The sequence below is a fragment of the Grammomys surdaster genome, unplaced genomic scaffold (assembly GCF_004785775.1).
Source record: "Grammomys surdaster isolate TR1022 unplaced genomic scaffold, NIH_TR_1.0 273, whole genome shotgun sequence".
NCBI lineage: Eukaryota > Metazoa > Chordata > Mammalia > Rodentia > Muridae > Grammomys > Grammomys surdaster.
The window spans coordinates 36,228-58,603 of NW_021604714.1; the positions used below are offsets into that span (position 1 = coordinate 36,228).

A 22,376-nucleotide genomic window follows, 5' to 3' on the forward strand; every position below is an offset into this window, starting at 1 on the left:
GAAGAAACGTCCCTTTCTGAAGCTCGCGGAGGACCCAGAGTCTGGCATCTAGAGGGGACAGGGCCAAGCCTGCGCAGGGGGAAGTTCTCTGGAGCCCCGGAGGTGGTCTAAAGGGAGAAGCTCCAAGGCAGGAGAGGTGCCCGCTTCCCAGCACCCCCGCTGTGACTGTGACCTCCGTGCCTCCCCCCCCCGCCCTCCGCACACGTGCCCGCGGCCCAGGGACGAGGTCCAGCTGGGCTAGTTGAGCAAGGCGGCGGCGCCCTGGCAGCCCGAGGGCGCATGGAGGCGCCGAGGGGGGCGGTGCGGCTCGCCTGCGGCGCGGGGGAGCGCGCACGCCGCGCCCCGGTCTCCCCGGGGACCTGGCCGGCCTCTCCCTGCACTTCCCGCTGCTGGGCTCCGGGGCGCGGGCGGCGCGGCGGCGCAGGTGTAGCCCGCAGCGGCGGGGCGCGCGCGTAGGAGGGCTGCCGATTCCGCTCGGCTGGCTGGAGTTGCCTCGGGGCTCCGGAACTCCGGTGCCTGGCTCGCGGGCAGGCTCGGTGTCACTTTGCAAATCGTGGAGGCCAGCGCCTCGGGCTGTCAGCGCACGCCGCGGGGAGGACCGAACCCTGTTTATTGACGGCAGCCGCCCGGGTTGGGCGCAAATGCCCGCTCTCCTCGGCGGGCTAGGCTCTCGCTGCTGGACTTAGGCGGCTCGCTGGGCCCGCGCCGGCGCCTCCCCCATGCTGCTTGGAGCATCCTGGTTGTGCGCGTCCAAGGCGGCGGCCACCGCAGCTCGGGGCGAGGGCGAGGACAGGCAGGGTGAGCAGCAGAGTGGGGCCCAGGCGAGGACTGAAGAGGATATGGACGAGTCATCGCTGCTGGATTTGCTGGAATGCTCCGTGTGCCTGGAGCGCCTGGACACCACGGCCAAGGTGTTGCCATGCCAGCACACCTTCTGCCGACGCTGTCTGGAGAGCATAGTGTGCTCGCGTCACGAGCTACGCTGTCCCGAGTGCCGCATCCTGGTGGGCTGCGGTGTGGACGAGCTGCCCGCCAACATACTGCTAGTGCGCCTACTGGATGGCATCCGCCAGAGGCCCCGCACGGGTGCCAGCCCCGGGAGCAGCCCTCCCGCGCGCCCGGGTCCTGGTACGTTCCCAGCCCTCGCAGGCAGCGCTGGAGGGGCGACAGGCAGCCCTCCACGTTCTCCGGTCCTTCTCTCAGCGGCGGCAGGCAGCTCTACCTCCAGTTTGTGCGACGTGGCGACTAATAGGAGCCTGCCAGTGGCTAAGGTAAGAATGTACCCCAATGGCATGGCGCCACTGTGTGGGACTGTATATGCTCGTGCGCACGTGGATGCGAGTAGTTGTGATTAGAAGTAGAGGAGGCTAGCCGTGGCTCCGCCGTGGCCCACTCGTTTGTTTTATTCTTCTTTCACAACTTCTCTGTTTTCCAGGGACTCTGCTTAGCTGTCAGTTCCTACTCTACCAGTGCTTGGCTACATCCCATCACAGCATCCTGCACCCCCCACCCCGCCCCCAATCCTTACTTCAAACTTCTTGTGGGCACCTTGAGTCACTTTCCAAGGACATGAACACAGTGCTTACAGCACCCAAGAACCTGTCCTCTCATTAGGTGGACATGCCATCTGTCCTGTCGCTCTCTACCATCCGTCCGTCTGTCCATCCATCCATCTATCCATCCATCCATGTATCTTTAACTTTGGTCACCCTTCCAATTCCCCAGAAACAGCCATCTTCTGCCACACCTCCCCAGTCCTGCTCTTCAGTCTCAGGCCACCAATTGGGAACTTATCGCTGATGAGTGAGCAGTCTCTTGCCAGCTTAGCTGTGGAGGATGGGGAGAGGGCAGAGTGGGCAGACACTGCCCGGAGAATGACAACTACAGCTGTCCCAGAAAGGACTTTACCTAGAGTCTGCAGAACACTTACTTTGTCTTATGCTTGGGCTTGGCAGTTTTAGCCAAGCCTCAGCTGTGGGCTCTTAAACAGGATTGCTTTCCCAGGTGGACAGTTGTCTTTAATTTTTGTTATTAGATTTTGCACAACTGCATTATATAGACGTCACTACTTCTGCTTTAGTTGACGGTCGATGGCTGAGTTTGAGTTTTCTGTGGATCAGGAAAAGAGGGTGGGTAAAGATATACAAGGAATATTCATGCCTTCTTAGGATGGTCACTGAAGGATCAAATTTTAAATTTGGCTTTTAATTGTGATTAAATCCAGCTATACACTCCCTTAGAGGTTCGAACTTTTCTTTCTTGCCCATGTTGCTTTTTAATGTAACATCAGAATTAAAGGCTTTTATTTGCAAGATTTGTTGGTTGTTTCCTCCTGCTTCCGTAATTACGTGACGTTTGGAACGGTGATTCTGGTGAGATGCGTGGGCCTTTTGAGGACTGCTTACAGGTGAGGGTCCAGTTTACCTTGAGGAGCTGTAGTTGGCCTGGAGCTTACAGAAGCGTCTGGTAGAGGAAAAGGCACAGCCTCAGACTGCTCCGGGAAATAATGCTGTTCAGAGTGTTCTTTAGAACTTGTCTGTCCACAAGGTGGGAGCTTCTGGCATTAGTGTTAGTTCTTGAGTATAAGGAGTCCGTGTTTGGACTTGACCATTTGAGACCCTGCTTGATTCTGTGTGGCATACACCTCGGTTTAGGATGTCTGCACTTGGCAGGGGTTTGAGAACATGTTTTCTTACTGTTGTGTCAACCAGAGTACAGGCTTTCCCTCACAGCTGTCTCCAAAGGACCGAGTTCAGGTTCTGGGGAAAAGTCAGAATTCAATCTAGTGTTATTTGATCATGTTCAGAAAGCAAAGTAGCAGAGGCAGAGTTGTAATATCTATAGCTCTTGTTCACTAATTTTCAGGAGCCATTGGCTTTCTTCTTAGTCAACCTACAGCCTTCTGTGCTTTGCCACACCGCTCTGGCCACACTACCACTTTGAGGTGACAGCCTTAGGTCTTGATGAGCAAGCAGTCTAGGGGACAGTGATGCATGTGACAGGAGGCAGGAACTGAAACTGTGTCTTATGCAGGTGTGAGCTACCTGTAAGCTGAGAAGGCAGAGACCGGCTAAAAATCGCTTCCAAATGGGCTCTTGGTATTCCACTGTCCCTAAATTGATTGTCCCTGTGTTGATGGTTCCCAGTGAGGCTGAGTTCTGGGTATTGCTGCATGTTGTTTAATAAGCAGAGCCCCATTCCATCATTTTAACAAACACCAAATATGACCCAATAGTAACCATAAAATTGCATCTCTCCTTTCTTGATTAGAAGCTTCTCAGATCTTTTGGGTTATAGGAGATATGTAAGCTTTTAAGGTATATAAATTATAAGCAAACATCTATGTAGCTTACCTATGTTCTTAACTCAGTTACAGATGAATCTGGGGACTGCTTCAGGTATAAAATGTACTGAGTTTTTTTGTTTGTTTGTTTGGTTTCATTTTGCAGGTCACTAAATACATCCTTTTGAGCAGTGTTTGGTCATCTTCAGCACAGTTGGACTCCCCTACCTGATAAGCAGGGCCTCTTAACTCTGTTCTCACATGAATGATTTGAGATGAGGCCTTTAAAAAAAGTCAGTTACTGATGCTGCCCCTAGAAATTTTGTACCAGGTTAGGAGTGCCCATTATGTAGTTTGGGTCATCAACCGCTTCATTTGCTGGTAAATACTGTCTCTGTCATTTCTTACAGTGATGTTTAAGTCTGGCCTTTGGTGATAACTATACAACTATTGACATTACTTGTGCTGATTCTTACATAATTATATTATTCTATTTATTATATTATTTGTGTCATTATAATTAATATATAATTAATGTGTGACTTTCTCAACTTGACTTTATTGTTTTGAAAGTTTTGCGAGGGAGGTCCTTTACTATCCCAAACTATTATCAGTTGGGTTTCATTGGGGCAGCCTAAGAGTTACGTTGGGGCTGCGGATGTAGCTTGGTGGCACAGTACATGTCTAGTAGGCCAGAGACTCTGGATTCCACCACAGCAATCCAATAAACAAACAAACAGGCAGGCAGACAGACAAGGATTCTGCCCAAAGGACATCGTGGCTTCAAACTGAGTAACTTGGAGATTAGGTTTTTAATATGAAGGATTTAATAAAGACTTAAGTATGTGATGGTTCAACAAGTGTTTTTATTTTTGAGTGTTCTCTGCCTTTATTTTGCATCTATAGAACCGATTGACTGGTTGTATTGTGCCAATCGGTCATCTTGGTTTCTCGTTATGGACCTGGCCTAAGGAAGTGGGAGAGAGCTGCTCTTGGCTCTCAGGAGGCTCTGATAGGCACTGGCTGGTGTTTTTGCAGCACTCCATGAAGTATGAGAGTAAAGATGTTTTCATAGACTAAAGGACTGTGGAAAGTGTGACAGTGTCTTTGATGACAGAAAAACAGGCTCAGTAGCTAATTAGTTTGTTTACATTGTATCTTCCCACCTGCCCCTCCCCTTCCTCTTTCCTGAGCTGGAACATATGTGTGGGCCTCATCCATGGCTACATATGTGTGGGCCTCATCCATGCTAGCCAGGTACGGCACCATTGAGTTTCATTACAGGCCTACGTTGTGTATCTTTTTGGTCTTGCTTAAAACAGGGTCTCCTGAAGCCCAGATTGGCCTTGAATTGATTATGTATGTAAGCCTCATTTTGAACTCACCCTCTTGCTGTCTCTCACCTCCTGGGTGCACTTGGATTCTGAGGGAAGCCGGATAGCCCACAGGGTAGCCGACAGCTGGTGCCATGAGAGCTTTGTACAGGGTAGAGGGTGGCTGAGGTGGATGAAGACACATTAACCTAATCCCCAGTCATCAAATTGAAAAGCTATAGTTTTCCTTTTCAATGCCACCAAGGTCTGGGCACAGGAATCCTACTGAGTGGATGGAATAATGGCTCACAGAGATTGATATGTGTCAGGCTGGGTCCTGAAACTACAGTCCTCTGACAGTCTGTTTGGCTTAGCTGTTACGGTTCGGTCTTGGATGTAATAAGGACTTTGGAAGAAAAGAGTCAGTCGTGGACGGATAGACATGTTTGGATTCTGAAAGGAGCCAGATACCCTATAGGGTATCAGACAGCTGGTGACCTGAGAGCTTTGCCTCAGAGCTAAGCCTGTCTGCTTAGGATGCGCTGAGGGTGAGAACAGTACTTCAGAGACAGCAATGTTTGGTGCCTTTTGTTTTCCCTGGTGGTTATTAGTGGGTAATCTAAATTACCATTCCCTTCACACCTATCGTGTGCCATGCCTTACAGAATATTTTTTTATCTGTTTTTGTTTAAATGTTTTGAGATATAGTTTCACTATATGGTTCATACAAGCCTTGAACTCTTCTTAATCCTTCTGCCTCAGCTTCCAGAGTTCTGGTGTTATTAGGCATGTGCTGCTATTCGTGGGCTTTCTGTTCTTTGCCACAGTTCTGTGAAGTAGCTAGTTAATTGAATACTGGCAAGATGAACTTTGGTTTGGGTGTGTAACTGGCTTTGAGGTTAGAGGAATCTTCTTATTCCTCGACAGACTGGCTAACTGATGGACACTGTTCCAAACAGAGGTAGCACTGACCACGCACTGACCATGTGATTTGGTTCCCCCCACATCCAGGTAACAGATGCTCTTCAAGCTTAAGCTGTTGTTATGTAGACATGGGAGGAGTCGTAGAACACTATGGTGACAGGGATGTTCCCTCATCTGTTAAGGTTTGAGCATAGGTGACAGATAGCTCTGTGCAGTGGTTTGGCAGCTCAAGAAGGGTTTCAGGGGTCCGGCAGACCAGCCAGTCCTAGGCAGTTGCACATGTCCACCCTGCTTGGCCACTGTGTCGCTTTAAGCTCCAGCCCCAAACTAGCTTTTGAGAAAGGTGGCAGCTGCAGGTGGCACCTCAGCAGGACCACTGCTAGATACGGAGAACGGAAAGGCTCTCTAAGTGTACAAAGTGTGGCTTGGTCACCTTCGCATACTTCCCCTTGCATCTTGGGACTGGTGCTGCAGTGTGGCTGGGGCCTTACCTCTCACCATCCTCTCCAGACCTGGAGCCCAGGGCTTCCCTTAGGCCTTGTGGGAATCCTTACTGAAGGAGAGGGAGGGAAAGGGACTCTGTGGTACCTACCCCAGGGTGGCACAGAGGTCAGGAGCTTCAGCACAATAGTTTTAATGCCAGCTCCCTTACTTCCTTATGACCTGTCTGTGAGCAAGTAGGTTCTTCACATCACCAATGAGGTTTCCCTCCTGGGGACCCTGGAGGGAGCTGATGGACCTTGCTAGTGGGTCCATTGTATATGGGGTACTAAGGGTATATGTGGAGAACTATTTGTCCGTGTGGACAGGGAGGAGTGTGTGTGTGTCCGTGTTTGTATATGTGTGTATGAGTGTGTATCCATGTGTATATGTGTGTGTGCGAGTGTGTATATGTGGGGTGTGTGTGTGTTTGTGTGTTGTCATACTTTGCCTTTAGATTCGAAGTCATCCCATGTTACGGAGATTGGATCATGGAGCCATCAGTGAACACAGAAGCCGATGGTTATTGGAGTGTGTTTCAGTTTTACACTGCTCCATCCAGGGCTTATGTCTTACCACAGACGGTGGCTCTGATCTTTATAAGCATCATTAAAGTGGAGAATAAGATCCCAATGACAACCAAAAAAGCAAAGAAGAAAGACCACAGGGGAGGACCATCTTGTTTAGTTGTGGATCAGCTGGCTAGTGGCCTCTCCTGAAAGCAAGCCTACTTCCTTGATCTGAGGGCATGGGAAAGCTCTGCAGTTTCCTGGGTCTCAGCCCCTTCTGTGGTGGGGCTGAACAGAGTCCCTCCCGTCGATTCCCCCTTCGAGCACAGCAGAGTTGGTTCTCAGTTATGTGGTTGTTTCTGATGAGTATTTTAGTTCAGCCTGTATTTGGTCCCATTGTTTACAGCCAGGCTAGTCGCATTCCAGGTACATTTTTTGAAATAAAATGTCAGCGAACACTTAGCTAGAAGAAAGTGTTCTTCATAGGTCCTCTTGAAGAGGCCAAGGTCAGTTTTTATCAGGTTTGCTGTGCTTGGGAGATCTTCCAATTTGCAGAATGAGAAATGCATACGCCATGGGCATTCTATTGGAATTTTAATTAACCTTTAAAAATAGGCTGTCAGACTGAAGGTGTTGGCAGCGGTGAGTGACTTAGGAGTTCTCTTAGCACGTTGCATTGTGGGCCCCTTTGTTCACCTGTGGGGAAAATTTAGAGACCGCCACAGCAGTGGGAGCCGGAGGGGCTTCCATGCTGCAGCGGGTCCCACATTCGGGAGGAATCCTATGGTTCCAGCGGCCTGGAGGCCTTGGTGGTGGCAGGCCCCAATGACACGAGGAAGTCCTTGGTTCCAGAAAGGTTTATTGTTATGGTGGATGGTGGATGGATCTAGGTGTACCCCCCAGAACTCAGGGCAGTCCCAAGTTATATAGGGAGGGAGAAAGGGAGAGGATTGGGGGAGGATCTGGGGGAGGCATGCTTAATTTGCTCTGCCCTCTGGCCTTCATTAGTATGTAAATCCCTAAGGCCTGAGGCCTATAGTCTGGCCTATGTGACTGAACAATGTAATTTTATGAAGACATGACTGCTTTTTAGGACCCTGGATTCTGGGGGGCGCCGAACTCCTGCCGGTACTCACGCAGAGTCTAGGGATTCTAGGCACCTGCTCAACCATGACCCAGGATACCCTTACGCAGTCCCACGTTCTCCAAGAGAAGTTACTATATGGGAGTTTCTGAAAACCTCAATGTTATTTGGATTCTACTATAGTTGTTTTCTCTCTGCCCCCTCCCTCTCCCTTCCCTTCCTCTTACTTTCTCTCTTCTCTCTTAGTTTTTTGAGACAGGGTTTTTTTTTTTTTTTTTTCATGTAGCCCTGACTGTCCTGGAACTCACACTGTAGACCAGGCTGGCCTTGAACTCATAAGAGATCCACCTGCCTTTGTCTCCCCAGTGCTGGGATTAAAGGCACGCACCACCCCTGGCTCTGGTTGCTTTTTCTTTAAAGTTCACTCTGATAATCAGTGGCTTATGTATACTTAGAGATTGAACTATCTGGGGGGACTTTAAAGGAGCTTCAGTTCATAGGGACGCTTCTTCATTACACGTGTTTGCATCACTCACTGATACACTGGTTGTCTGTAAGCATGAACTTCTTCATGGAATGCATCAGTACTGGTCCCATGAGTTTGTAAGTTTCATGTGAGCCAGGGTTTGCAACTCAGATCAATAGAAGTAGGAAGAGAGAATTTAAAATCATCATCTCCCAAGGACAGATGCAGTGTGCTCAGAGAGTAGGAGATGGGTCCTTAGCAGTGCTCAGAAGGAGAGAGGGCCAGCTTCATCAATGCAACTGTGGTGTGCCAGGCCCTACCTAATGCCCTACCTAATGTAGAGGGTGGGCAGGGGTGGGGGACACCAGTACAGGAGGAAACTGTACTGGTGTTTATTTATAATTAGTTGTATTTATTTCCATTAAGTTACATAGTTGGGCATGCTGCTGAGAAAACACACACACACACACACACACACACACACACGGTTTTGTTTCTATCTACTGGGAGCTTTTCCAGTGCTAAGGATTTATTTAAGGGTCTGGCACATGCTAGGCAAGAGCTCTACCATAACACCTCTAACCTCCCGGGGCAGGGATTCCTGATGAAGGCAGTGGGAGATGTAGCTCATTCTTACTGTTTCTAAGGTTGTATTGATTTGCCAAATGAGGACTTTGTGTTTCTGCTTTCTGGATTTTTCTGTATTTAGTGGAGAGGGGATGTGAAGTGTCAATGAAGGTCCTCCCTACTTTTTTCCCCTCCCTCCTTCTTTCCTCCTCCCTCTGTCTTTTCCTCCTTCCTCTCTCCTTCCTTTCCTTCCCTTTTAGGGACTGGGGATGGAACTTGGGGTCTTGCATAGCCAATAGTAGGCTGGATTTCTCCGTTTATTCTTCAGCTTTGTTACAGAGGACATGCTTGTCAGAGGTGGGGCCTGTTCCTTGTGGGTTCTTGTGTGGTCGGGCTCTCAGCGTGCTGTGTGCTTAAGAGACAAAGGCCTTCCCACAGAAGCTAGAACAGTAGACCTCAGGTGTGTCTAGCACTTTGCTTGAGGCTTTCTTTGATTTGGAAATCATCTTTCAGCACCACCACCATCATTAGTGAAATTCTCTGGATCTCTCCTTATGGATTGAGCCACATTAACAAAGGGCTGTTACATTTGTTTTACTGGGATGAACCCAGAAGTACTGGAGAGAAGGAAGGAAGGCTTTGGCATGTGTCAGAGGGTGCTGAGGAGGTATAACGAATGCCATCAGACACAGTGGGCTTCAATGAAGAAGTTGCTCTTGCTTTCAAGACAGACATTGGTGGATCCTCTGCAGGTTTGCCTGCCAATGATACTGCTGGCTTTGAACCTTTCAACATTCCTCCAACAATTGCTAACCATCAAGAAAAGCTCTTGGGAGGCCTTGAACAGCCACTTTGAAGGGCACCTTATCTTCTCAAGGTCTTACACATATGGAATATCTATTCCCAATGAAAATATCTATTCAATGAGAAGTCACAGATATTTATTATGTAGAAAATTATTTTTAAAATGTGAAGGGATAAAGTGTGTGGGGAGAGAAAACAAAGGCTTAGAGGTTTTAAGTGTCAAATAATTTCTGGTCTTGCTGTTGCTGGGACTGTAAGCTATTTTAAAACCTATCATACTCTTCCTCTTGGTGCAAAGTGACAAGCAGAATTTGAGCACTGAGCTGGCTAGTTTGATGTCGACTTGACACAGGTTAGAGTCATCTAAGAGGAGGGAACCTCAAGAAAATGCCTCCATAAGATCAGATCATGGGCAAACCTGTAGAGCATTTCGTTAATTAGTGATTGATCAGGCAGGGCCCAGCCCATTGTGGGTGGTTCCCTCCCTGGGCTGTTGGTCCTAGGTTCCATATGAAAGCAGACTGAGTAAGTCATGAGGAACAAGGCACTCCCCCATGGCCTCTGCATCAGCTCCTGGCCCCAGGTTCCTGTCAGGGTTGAGTTCCTGATCTAACATCCTTCAGTGATGGACTGAATGTGGAAGTATAAACCAAATAAACCTTTCCCTTCCCAACTTGCTTTTGGTCGTGGTGTTTCATCACAGAAATAGAAGCTCAGACTAAGACAAGACTAAGACAAGTACTATCTATCTATCTATCTATCTATCTATCTATCTATCTATTGCATTAAATTGCATCTTTTATAGAAGGGTCAGGACACAACCTCTGGGCATCCACTGATGCAACCATGTTAGGACCGTGGCAGGCATTTGGAGTTGTGTGAATGGGAAGAGCCCAGGGCTGAAAGGTGACACCATCAGTGCTTAAAGGATACAGATCTGCACAAGTGGACAGGGAGAGCTGATTCCTACACATCACTGCTTCAAAGATGTAGAACTGTTTATTGAGCAGAGGCACAGAGTTGTGAAATACTAAGCTGTTTCCACATCACTCATTACAAGGCCCACAGAGGACACGGATGAGCAGAAAGCTTCACACTTAAAGCTGTGGGTAGCCTCTTCACAGACTCTTGACCCTCCAGTACCACAGTCATTGTATCCTTTGGAAAGGTCACATATGTGTACATGCTTGGTACATGTGATTGATGATATTTGGTATGCAAGGTTGGTTGTTCTGGCATACATAGTCAGTGATCATGTTTGACATGAATGATTAATTCTCATGGTTGACGGGTGACGTTAGTTGCTCCTGGTTGATAATCATGGTTGTTGCGTGTGGTTAAGCCATTTGATTGGTGGTCATGGTTACTGTGTGTGATTGTTGAATGTATTTAATGCTTATGATTGATACACATTTGTATAAATGATCGAAACACATGGTTTCTGTGTGTGATTATTATCTGTGGTTGATGCCTGGTGCTCATGACTGGAACTTGTGGTTGGTACTCCTACTTTGTGTGCATGGTCATTACACGTGGGTGATGCTCTTGGTTGATGCTCATGGTTGGGTGTGCTTGGTGAGTCCTTGGAGTTGATACCTATGCTTGGTGTTCATGGTTGGTTCTCACGGTTGGTGTCTGTTGTGCCTCATGTTTAGTAAGTATAGTTGTTAAGTATAGTTGGACCCCACCCCAGCCCCGAGTTTCACAGTCACATTGACTCCTCACTATTTGTCTTTTGTGAACCATACTTTTGCTTGTAATGTCTGTGTATACCAATGTCCCTTGATTTTTTTTCCTCAAAGCTTCAGCAATGTATTTTTCCCTAAACTTAGATATCATAGGAAATGTTTGTTTTTCCACATAGGATTAGTAGTCTGATAAGTGTGGTTGGAGTTAGCTGTAACGGTTCCTTTATGTTCTCAAACTAATCCATGAATTGCTTTTGACAATCAGCACCAAAGCTGGCCCCAGAGACCACATAATGCCTTTGTTGCTGTTAGTAGCCTTGTGGGCTGAGACACCCTTCTTTGTGACCCTAGGCTGCCCTTCTAGGATTGCTATGAAGTGGATCGAAAATACCTGTGGTGATCAGGTCCTTTGGTGACATCTGGGTGTGTGTGGAGGTCAGTGCCATGGCGAAACATGCCTTCTGTGGCCAGATGCCAGCAGCTTGGGAAGGCGATGTCGGGAGCAGCCCCGGCTGCTGTAGCCCGGGTCTTCTTTACTTTCATTATTCTTCCCTCCAGGCATTTCTGACTCTGTTTTAAATTCCCCTGGTTGCTTGTAGTGCTCTTTCCTCATTTTCCCCTTCTGTGGGCTAAATGTTTTTCTGGTTGTTAACTGCTTTTGTGGTTCTTTGAAGTTAGCAGCTTCTGGCTCCCAGGGGGGAGTGCTAGCTAGCTAGTAATCCTGTTTTAACCCTCATTGGCTAGGCATTCTCCACACAACAGTGAACTGGAGGAGGGGCAGGAGCCCTGTGCGACCTTTGAGCCCTGCCTGCCTGACTTCTCCAGTGCCAGCACAGGCACACGGAGCAAGCAAGGATGGCAGCTGAAACCACTAGGCTTCCTGCTGGCGGGTTCTTAATGGAGTGGACTGAGGCTTGCATTAGCCACGCGTCTCTGTCATGAAAGCTAATGTGGATTTAGGGTATGAGCTCCAGGAAAGATGGGTAGAAGGGAGCTGAAGGAGTGTTCAGAGCAGCCACTGAGGGTCATGTCTACCTCTGCCAGGAGGACCTCATCTCCTGTCATGCCTGTTGAGTATGTAGGTGGCTCCCTGCATAAGCCCTAATGTATGCTTACCTGGGATGGCGTCTTCTCTCTAACCTCTACAAGTATGTGTCTTTTGGCTGTGGTGTCCCTTTGCAGATGCTGCCATGTCTTCTGGAAGTATTTCAATCTCAGTTTTCTACTGGTTGCCCAGTAGCTACTTGGATAGCCAAGTAGGGCTGGTGCCCGCTGCTCTTCCTGTTTGGAATTGTAGTGCTCCTGGACGGATCCTGCTGGGTAGATGTTTGGTAGCTCTGAGGCCTGGTAAACTCTGTGTTCCTGTTTGTTCAGCAGCTGTCCAATCTCCCTACAAACACCTTTCTATGTGTGATTTACTCATAAAAAATTCACATATAATCTAGAGAAGTATCTTAGTGGGAGAATATTTGCCTAATACGTTCAACACCCTGGGTTTGATCCCGTCAATCTGTATCTTCCCCCTCCCCCAAAAAACCATCCCCATGTCTGTCCTGTTCTCTCCAGAGTGTGCTGGGCAGAATGGAATGTGGTTTCAGTACCACATTTGTGGGTCTTTGGCTAGACTCGGAATCAGCTATGTCTCTCATGACTTCTCATAGCTGGCCCAGCCTAGTAGCCCATGAGCATTCACTGTTGATGGCTGAGCCTGATTGGGGTCTTAGAGAGAGAACGGAGCTGCCTGCTGGGCTTTAAGGCTCTGTGTGATCAGGGAAGAAAGTGTGAGTCCCAGCTCCTGGTTCCCCAAAGAGAGGAATAGCCTCCATAAAGCCCCTGCTGCCTGGAACTCCTTTATGCAGTTACCTGCTGAACTTAGCCAAGAGGGTGTGGGCAGGTCTTTATTTTTGTTTTTGATTGATACATAGTAATTGTACCTATTTATAGACAGATTGTCATGTTTTAGTATGTTGTATACGAGGAAATAAAGGTAATTAGCATCTCTATCAATTTAAAATTCATCTCTTTGTGTTGAGAAGATTCACAAAACTCTTCTAGCTATTTTGAAATGTAAAACACATCAAGTGTCGTCATTCTACTCTTGCCTGTCTATAACTCCTCCCCTGCCCCACAACCCATCCCCTCTCTGTCCTCCTTTCTCCTCCCTGCAATCCAATAACCACCATTTGATTTTCGGCTTCTATGAGATCCGTGTTCTTAGATGAATAAGCTTGCATGTTGTTCGTATTTCTGTGCCTGGTTTGTTTATTTAGCATCCTGTCCTTTGATTTTGTTCATCTTGTATCAGATAACAAGATTATCTATCCATCCATCTATCTATCCATCCATCCATCCATCCATCCATCCATCTATCTATCTATCTATCTCTGTCATCATCTATCTACCTGTATCACATTTTCTCCACCTGTTCATATATTGATGGACACCTAGGTTGATTCCACTTGCTGACTGCCATGAATGTGCCACTGTAAACACTGGAATATTCATGTCCCTTCCACATACTGATTTCATGTCTTTTTGGTATATACTCATAAGCACTGCTGAGTCGCACACATGATAGTTCTATTTTCGGTGTTTTGGGAACCTCCGTACTCTCTCCCTTGAGTGTTCAGCTTCTGAAGTCTATGTGGGCTGAGGGAGGTCAGATATCAAAAGTGCTGGGGAATGATGACAGTCAGGTGAAGCTTTGTTTCGTGGTGCTGGGGCTTTGTACATGCTGGGCAAGTGCTGTAACCACTGAACTACATCCCAGGCCCCTTTACATTCCTTCCTCTTCCACGATCTTGCAATGTAGATTATGCTGGCCTGAAATTGTTTTGCAGCTTAGGATGTCAGCAAACTCAGGCTCTCCCAAACTGGGATTACAGGGGCATTGGTCATGTGCCCTAGTGAAGGCTTGTAAATGGGAACTGTCTCTACAGTCCCTCCTCCTGGGTACCACTTCCTCATATCAGTGAACGTGGAGAGTACTGTGTGGAAACAGTGGCTGTTACAGTTGGGGCTGGTGGGGCTGGCCTCTTTTAGAACACACAGACTAAAGGTCTCGGAATAAGTGTTAGTAATGAAACAGCCCTGAACTGAACTGACAGAGAGCTCATTGCAACTCAAAAAAGGTAGGCAGGTTATCACGTGAAAAAGAATGAAAGAAGTCTCTCCCCAGTACTGTTTCTGTTGAATGTTTGCATCAGCTCTCAGGCCAGGAAGCCTTTAGGGTGGTGAGCAAGGAAGGCTTGGGTCATATAATCCACAGCAGTGAGGTAAACAGTCTGTAGTTTCCTTGTCTTTTTCCTCTGGTAGACATCTTGCCCTCAGGGCCACTCTGGTGGTACTGATGTTCTAACACCAGCAAGGTCTACATCGAGGTCAGCTGACCTCTCTTAGCTCAAGGCTGCCAGAAGGGATCCAAATTAGGTTGGATTCTTGGTGAGTCAGGGCCTACGCTGGAGAATCATATAGGAGCTTCATTTGCATTGTTTACTGTAAATAATTCTTCCTTCCCAAAATTATGGATAGCCCTCCCTTCCCTTCCCCTCTTTTCCCCTCTCCTCCCCTCCCCTCTTTTCCCCTCGTAGCCCATCTCCTCTCCTTTCCTCTCCTCTTCTCCCCTCCTTTCCACTCCCTTCCCTCCCTTCCCCTCCTCTCCCCATCTCCTCTTTGTCCCTTTTCTGTCCTTTTGTTCCTCTCCTCTCTCCCTGTTTTCACCTTCCTTGCCTCCTCCTTGTCTTTGCTTTGTTCTGTTTAAAATTTCTTTTTATTTATTATTAGTTGTTGAGATAATAATATAATTACATCCTTTTCCCTCTCCCTCCAACCCTCCTTAAATACTACTCCTTGCTCTCTTTCAAATTCATGGTCTCCTTTTTCATATTCTTGTTATATACATATATTAGTCAGGGTTCTCTAGAGTCATGGAACTTCTAGAATGACTCTCTATGTATGTGTGGAAATGGCTTACAGGCTGTAGTCAACAACAGTGGCTGTCCACCAAGGGAAAGCCCAAGAATCCAGTAGTTCAGTCCACGAGGCTGGATTTCTTGGCTGGTCTTCAGTGGATGCTGGAATCCTGAAGAAAGCTATCGAATGGAGAGTAAGCAGGCAGGGAGCGCAACTTCCTTCTTCCCTGGTCTTTACATAGACTACCAGCAGAAGGCGTGGTCCAGATTAGGGGTGAGTCTTCCCACCTCAAAGACCTTCCCACCTTAAACGATTAAGCAAATATCTCTCACAGGTATGCCTGGCCAATTTTGGATTTTAGGTAATTCCAGATGTGGTCAAGTTGACAACCAAGAACAAACATCACAATATGTATATACATATATATTCTTAGTTATATAAATACAACTTGCTCAGTCTACGTATTGCTTGTATGTATGTCTTCAGGGCTGCCCAACTGGTTATTAGATAACCAACTGGTGTGTTCCTTCCTGAGGAAGACTATTGCTCTTCCTCTCCGGGTGCCTTAGTTGCCTGTAGTTCTCCTATGGTGAGCCCCGCCCCCACCCCCTCCCAGCTCCTTTGTTGTTCACATTAGCATGTCTATTGTCCTTGTTCAGCCCAGGTACAGACAGTCTTTTTGTTCTCTCTCCCTTTTCTCCCTTCTTCTCTCATTCCTTGCTCTTCCATTCTGTGCCCTCTACTGCCTCTTCTTGCTATTAACCGCCTGTCAGTCTTTTACAGTCAGAGTGTTTGGTTTTCACCCTCTCCCAGGTATCTTCCTTTCCAGAGCTTACTATCTCCACCTTATGGCCTTTCAGGCTTCTAACACAGGCTTTCTGTCCAAATAGGTTTCTTCCCGTGTCTTAGAATATCCACTTCCTCTTTACAGACCTAGAGTGAGTCTGTTTGCCCCCTAAGAGATGTAGTAGCTAGCTCCTTCCTGGACGTTCTCAGAGGAAACAGACGGAATGCTCATTTCCTGGGACAAGAGCCGTAGGATGATGCTGAGAAGTTTGCTGGAGGGAGGGAAGCACAGGGAAAGGATACTCCGTGTACTGGAGGTGCTCTGGGGACTTTGTACTCCTGCTGGGTGGTAACCGGTCTGCATTGATGGGCAACCTTTCTGTCTCTAGGGTTGAATGAAGGATAGCTCTAGGATGGTCACACAAAGACATATTAGCTCTATGTCTATTACTGCCATCTGCCACCTGGTTAATAGATGAGGAGTCAACACTTGAGTGAATTATTTTGCAGCACTAAATGGAATCCTAAACATAGTCCTGTAAATGGTCCAAGAAAGATGCCTTGTCAATTATTCAAGAGGGGCACATCAAGGTCTCATTGCTTGCTATTGATTACCACTGCTCTCCAAAAGGACTGATTTGTCCACTGTCCACTGAGTGACCTTTCTAGTACATTTCTCTGCTTCTAGGTTTTATGGTATTTGGCTTAGTAAGATGTATTTCTCTTACAAGTATTTGGAAGCGAATGAGCACTTTTTAGGCAAAATGTCCAGCATTGGAGGCTATACTGGCTGGTTTTGTGTGTCAACTTGATGCAAGCTGGAGTTATCACAGAGAAAGGAGCTTTAGTTGAGGAAATGCCTCCTTGAGATCCAGCTGTAAGGCATTGTCTCACCTAGTGATCAAAGGTGGGAGGAGGGCCGATTATAGGTGCTGCCATCCCTGGGCTGGTATTCTTGGGTTCTATAAGAAAGCAAGCTGAGCAAGCCAGGGGAAGCAAGCCAGTAAGTAACATCCCTCCATGGCCTCTGCATCAGCTCCTGCCTCCTGACCTGCTTGAGTTCCTGTCCTGACTTCCTTTGGTGATGAACAGCAATGTGGAAGTGTAAGCTGAATAAACTTTTTTCTCCTCAACTTGCTTCTTGGTCATGATGTTTGTGCAGGAATAGAAACCCTGACTAAGACAGAGGCTGACCTATTTATCATTCACTTTGTCACTAGTAACATATTAATATGTATGTACCTCTGCATATATGCATACACATTTACAAGCATACTTAGGATTTTAATAAAGTTGTGCTTATACTTAGTAATTGGCTTGGCAGTTTACATCTTTGAACACAAGCTTTGGGAATAGATGGTTTCTGCTTATCTTTGGGTTTGTTTAAGATTGCTCAATCCCTTAAAATAGATTGAATGTAAGATAAATTGTTCTGGGTGGGTTGCTTTCTGAAAGTGTGGGATCTAAGCTACGGGGAGGGACCCTCTGGCTGGGTCATCTGCTGTGTCCTTATCTCCTTGTGTAATGGGAACTCTGTGTTGTTACTGAGGTTGAAGTACTAGCTCTTCTGCCTGCTTGCTCTAGGACCTGGAGATGCTGACCTTCCATACATCCTCTCCATCCCATCATACCACCTGTGCAAAGCTTGTAGCAGGCCCAGAGGGAATAGTGTAGCTGGCTTGAGGTCACAGCTTCATCAGTCATGTTAAGATCACTGCCAAGAGCCCATTGCAAGCCATCCTAATGAGGGCTTTTTGATGGCACTTTCTGTCTTTCTGAGAAAACTGGCAAGACGTGATAGCTCTAACTGTGTACCATTGCACGTGCAGGCTGCTGCCTCTCTGGAATGAGAGAAGGGTTGAGTAATTGACTCTGGGGAATATTGTTGCTGACTAGTGCCATTTTGATGAGTAATAGACCCCATTAGATTACAATAAAATACTTGATTCCGCATAATTAAAAATGGCATTAGTCAGGCAAAAGCCCCAGCGTTTAAAACTGTGAAAAGGATAATTTCGAAGTCTGCAAAGAACGTTCATGATTGAGGCAGCGTGTCCCCTGGAGTGTTTGAGTCTCCGAGTTATAAGACGTGGTCACAGACAGCCGGGTAGGGCAGCTGCTGTTCATTTTAGTCCCAGATATTTGTAATGAGCAATGACTGCAGTTAAAAATGTTTCTGATGAATCCACAGCTCGTAGAACAGTTCTGATGTGCAATTTTAACAGAAAAAGAAGTCCTATAATTTACTTTCTGTGGAGTAGGCAGAATCCAGAAGAACATTGGAATCTTTACTTCCCTGTTTGTATTTTCTGCCTCAGGTCCATGTTCCTCCCTCCCCTCTCTCACTTATTCATCGATCCTACCTTATTCAGGAGCGCGGTTCCAGAGTCCTTCACGGGTCACACAGTACTGGAGGACTCTGGGGAAGGACAGGCTGTGTAAAGCCTGTGGTGACCTATTTTTAGCACACTTTTCTAGTCAGACACTAGGGACGTTCTCTGCCCTCTTGGGATCTGATCTCCAGTAGATCCCAAGGCTCCGCTCCTTGGCTTGGAGTTGAGAAGTCTTTGGTTTGGCTGGAGCTCCTCTGCTCTGTTTAATCAAGAGCCAAGTGTGTCTGGCACACAACTTCAGTTATTAATACTGTGCTATTAATATTCATATTGACAGTCATTTGCACTTCTAAACCACTTTCATCTCAAAGATCACCATAAATCTTATGAGCCCTAATGAGTGACTCCTAACATGGGCACGGGTTTCCAGCAGTACCTCCTATTTGAAGGGAGTTCACTTGTTCAGCTAACAAGTGTCAGGACAGCCAGCAGGTCTCTTTAGGATGTGTTCCTTATCTATGGTCTACATGGTCCAGTGAGAGGGTCACTTCACAAGGGTCTGTTCTGCCCTTCGAGGCAGGTATGGGTCTCTGTGGGTGTATTTTTCTATTGCTGCGATAAAACACTATGACAAAGGCAATCTGCAGAAGGAAGGCCTACTATTTGGGTTTCTGATAGGTTCCAGAGGGTTAGGGTGTCCATAATGGTGAGATGGCATCACAGCTGGGTGCAGACATAGTCGCTGGAACGGGGAGCTGAGGATTCATATCTTGAGCTGCAAGCACCAAGCAGAGAGGACACACTGGGAATGTCACGAAGCTTTTGAAACCCCAAAGCCCCCCTCCCCAATAGTATACTTTCTCTAGCAAGCCATGCCTCTTAAACCTACCCAAGTAGCTGCACCAAATGGGGAGTAAGCATTTCAACATCACAACCTCTGGGAACTGTTCCCATCCACACAACTGGCATGCCAGGGGGACTGCAGAGGACAAGGTTTGACTAGGGCTGACATTCTTCTTGAAATCTGGGGCTCTTTAGACATTGACAGAAATGGCAGAAAACAAAACAGATTTCTCTCTCTCTCTCTCTCTCTCTCTCTCTCTCTCTCTCTCTCTCTCTGTGTGTGTGTGTGTGTGTGTGTGTGTATGTGTGTCTATAAAGCAAGTGCTTACTTCACAGTGTTGACTGAGGAAGGGGCAAGGGAACTAAGGTTATAGCTTCCCATGTCTAAAATCCTGATAAAGGTGACTGTCATCACACATATAATTTCTAACAATATGGCATCACTTTATGAAAGCCAAGGGGATAGCAGTGTGCTTAGTAAAGTGATCCTGAGTTTCTGATTTTTTTTCTTGTTGTGTTTTTGATTTGCAGTTTAAGGATATGTATGGAAAGCATGTCCAGTGATCCACGATCCCAGCATGCTTGAGCCTTTCTTGTCCAGACACCCTTCTGTACCATCTGGGGCTTCTTCTCCTGGATTCGAACCAGCCCAGATGTCTGTAGAGCTCACTATTTGTGGCCATGGAGGCAGAGTAAAAGGGAAATTCTTTTCCTGCCTCAAAATGTAGGCCTACACATTTCCAAAACATTTACAAGACCATAATGGTTTAGCAGGTGTTCAAATAAACCATCTCTTGGTGGCTTGAATTCTGATAGGGTGGGATTAAAAGTATGTAAATAATTTGAAATTTTAGTATCTGTATCATAAATGGTAAAGAGAAACTAGTGACATTGATCTTAACAGTGTTTCATTTAACGTTCTGAACCTCCATTCTCATTATGTTTACATGAAACCACTATAAAATTAATAAGGTGTTTTGTTTCATCCTTTCTCCCTTGCTATTTCTGAAGTCTCTGATGGGCTTCCCACTTGCATACTTCCCTATCTGACACGCCCCTTCTCGGTGCTCAGTGATGACATCATGCCGGTTGGAGAGCTTGGCTCTGACAGATCAGACCATGTCACATGCCATAAAACTGTTCTGATGAGAACTGCCTTCTGATGAGCCTGGCAGGCCACAGCGTACGCCTACAGGGTTTATAGGCAGCAACGCAAAGTTTCCTCTGATTTCTGAGCTGTCATCATGATAGAATCTGAAAATAACTGCGGGGAATTTTTAGTTTCAACTAAATGAAATAAGAGCCGAGAGGGCTTATAGAACACACGCTGAGAAATGTGTCTGAACTCAGGGAGCGTAGTCTCCACACCCAACTGATTCTTTGAATCCTCTGTAGGGCTTGATTGTGCTGACAGATCTTGGCAGCCGACTCGCCCCAGAGCCTGCATGGGCACCGAGTCTAATTACGTTTTCCTCTTGGCCCTTTCAAGGAGGGAACAAAATTTAGCCTCCAGATTCATATTTCTTCCTAGAAAAGATCCTCGTTGTCTTAGAAATAGGTAGTTACAAAACCATCTCCCAGCTGTCCATTTTCTGAGGTGATCGTTGATACCCATCATTATTAGGGATGGATGTTTCCCCAGGTTACGCAGCTTGTGCCGACCTATCTATGACTTAAGTCTTTCCACGTTAGGTGTTACTGTTGTCTTTGTGGTTTTGGAGAAGGTGGATGAGATGCCCTGCAGTCTCCAAGGAACTTTTGTCATATCTGTCACATGATTTTGTTAAGTGAAATGTATAGTGAATTTGACTAAATAATGGTGGGCCCAAGTTAAAAACAGGTATGTGCTGGGTGGTGGCACACGTCTTTGATCCCAGCACCTAGGAGGCAGAAGCAGGCGGATCTCTGTGAGTTCAAGGTCAGCCTGGTCTGCAGAGCAAGTTCCAGGACAGCCAGGGGCTACACAGAGAAAGCCTGTCTTGAAAACACACACACACACACACACACACACACACACACACTCACACACACAAAACCAAAGACCCAACCCCCCAAAATAATAATCTCATTCTGTGGGGCTGGTGTTCTGTGACATTGCAGAGATCTGACTGAAGGCTAATTTACTGGAAATAAAAGAGCTCTTGAACATTCAGTGTATGGAAACTGTATTTTCACCTTCGACTGTTTATAGTATATAATATCAGATTTATGTTTGCGGTGACAGGGATTATTATACTCTTTCCACAATAATATTTGATAAAGACAATTGATTATTGGAGATTCAATGAACAGAGTCCAGCTGCAGTGGGTCCTGGACTGTCCCCTCCCAAGCTGTATCCCCTACCTTCCCATGTAGTGATTCAGAGCTTATCTCCCACACAGATGCCTCACAGCTGTCTTAGAACAAATACCACCTCTCTGTCAGACTTGAGGAGTGGCCCTCACCACCGTCCTCTTTTTCCTTAGACAGAGATTCTGGGCATCCTGCTCAAGCATTGGTCTCTGGGCTGACACCCCCCGATAAAAGTGGTGTTGGAAAAGCTGTAGTCAAATGACAATCTGTAGGGACAAGACTGTGAGGGCAAGCCGTGTGTGGAACCTTTCCCCCTCTCCAGGGAGGAACACAGGAGCTGTGGCAGATGTAGATCAGAGGCAGAGTCTGAACCTCTGTACCGCTCCTGAACCTGCTGGGGGCTGAGGCCAGAGGGATGCTTTCATTTTAGATCAAAGACATTAAGTCCTTGTCACACATCACAGAGAGAAATCTAAAAATTTATTTCCCTCTCCACCCTCATGGTAAATTTTGAAATGGGAATTATCATCAATTGAAGTTTGGAACAGGTAATTATGCTGATGTCGTCCCAAATTTAGACAGATTCATGGCATTAAAAGGCAAACGATGAAGGTATAAAAGGACATAAAATTTACACCAGTTTGTCAAAAAAGATTCAAGTCCAGAGTAGATGAGGTACTGGAAGATGACTGAGAGTTACCTGTCCCTGGGGTGTCACCAGCCATATGTCTGTACCTATGAATCATGAGTGTGTATTAGCTTGTCACAGAGCAGTGAAACCACTCAGATGGCTTCATTTCTAAGATATTAGGAATGGACCTTGTCTTGATGGGACCACCTTCTTCTTCTGTGTACTTTGTTGTGAGCTGAACCCACAGCAGTCTCTGTGAAGCTCCTGCATCTCAATAAGCAGGCGTCTTCTCAACACGCTTCCACAGTGCCCACCCACTTGTTCCTCAGTGCTCTGGCACATCCGCACGCAAGACCGTCTACTTCACTTGTAAGGCATGAAATGCAGCTTCAGGATTATAAAGAGGCTGGCAGTGTGGCTGTCTAGTGTTAAGCCATACCACACACACACACACACACAC

General features: G+C 46.8%; 1 protein-coding gene across 1 annotated transcript in view; it reads left to right on the forward strand.

Moving 5' to 3' along the window:
* The first annotated feature begins 719 nt into the window (after positions 1–719).
* The window catches only part of Sh3rf3 (SH3 domain containing ring finger 3), a 292,047-nt gene continuing 270,390 nt past the window's right edge, over positions 720–22,376 (forward strand). Inside the window, exon 1 of the mRNA XM_028776852.1 lies at positions 720–1,271. Within this exon, the coding sequence (XP_028632685.1) occupies positions 720–1,271 (552 nt within the window). The remainder of the gene's footprint in view (positions 1,272–22,376) is intronic.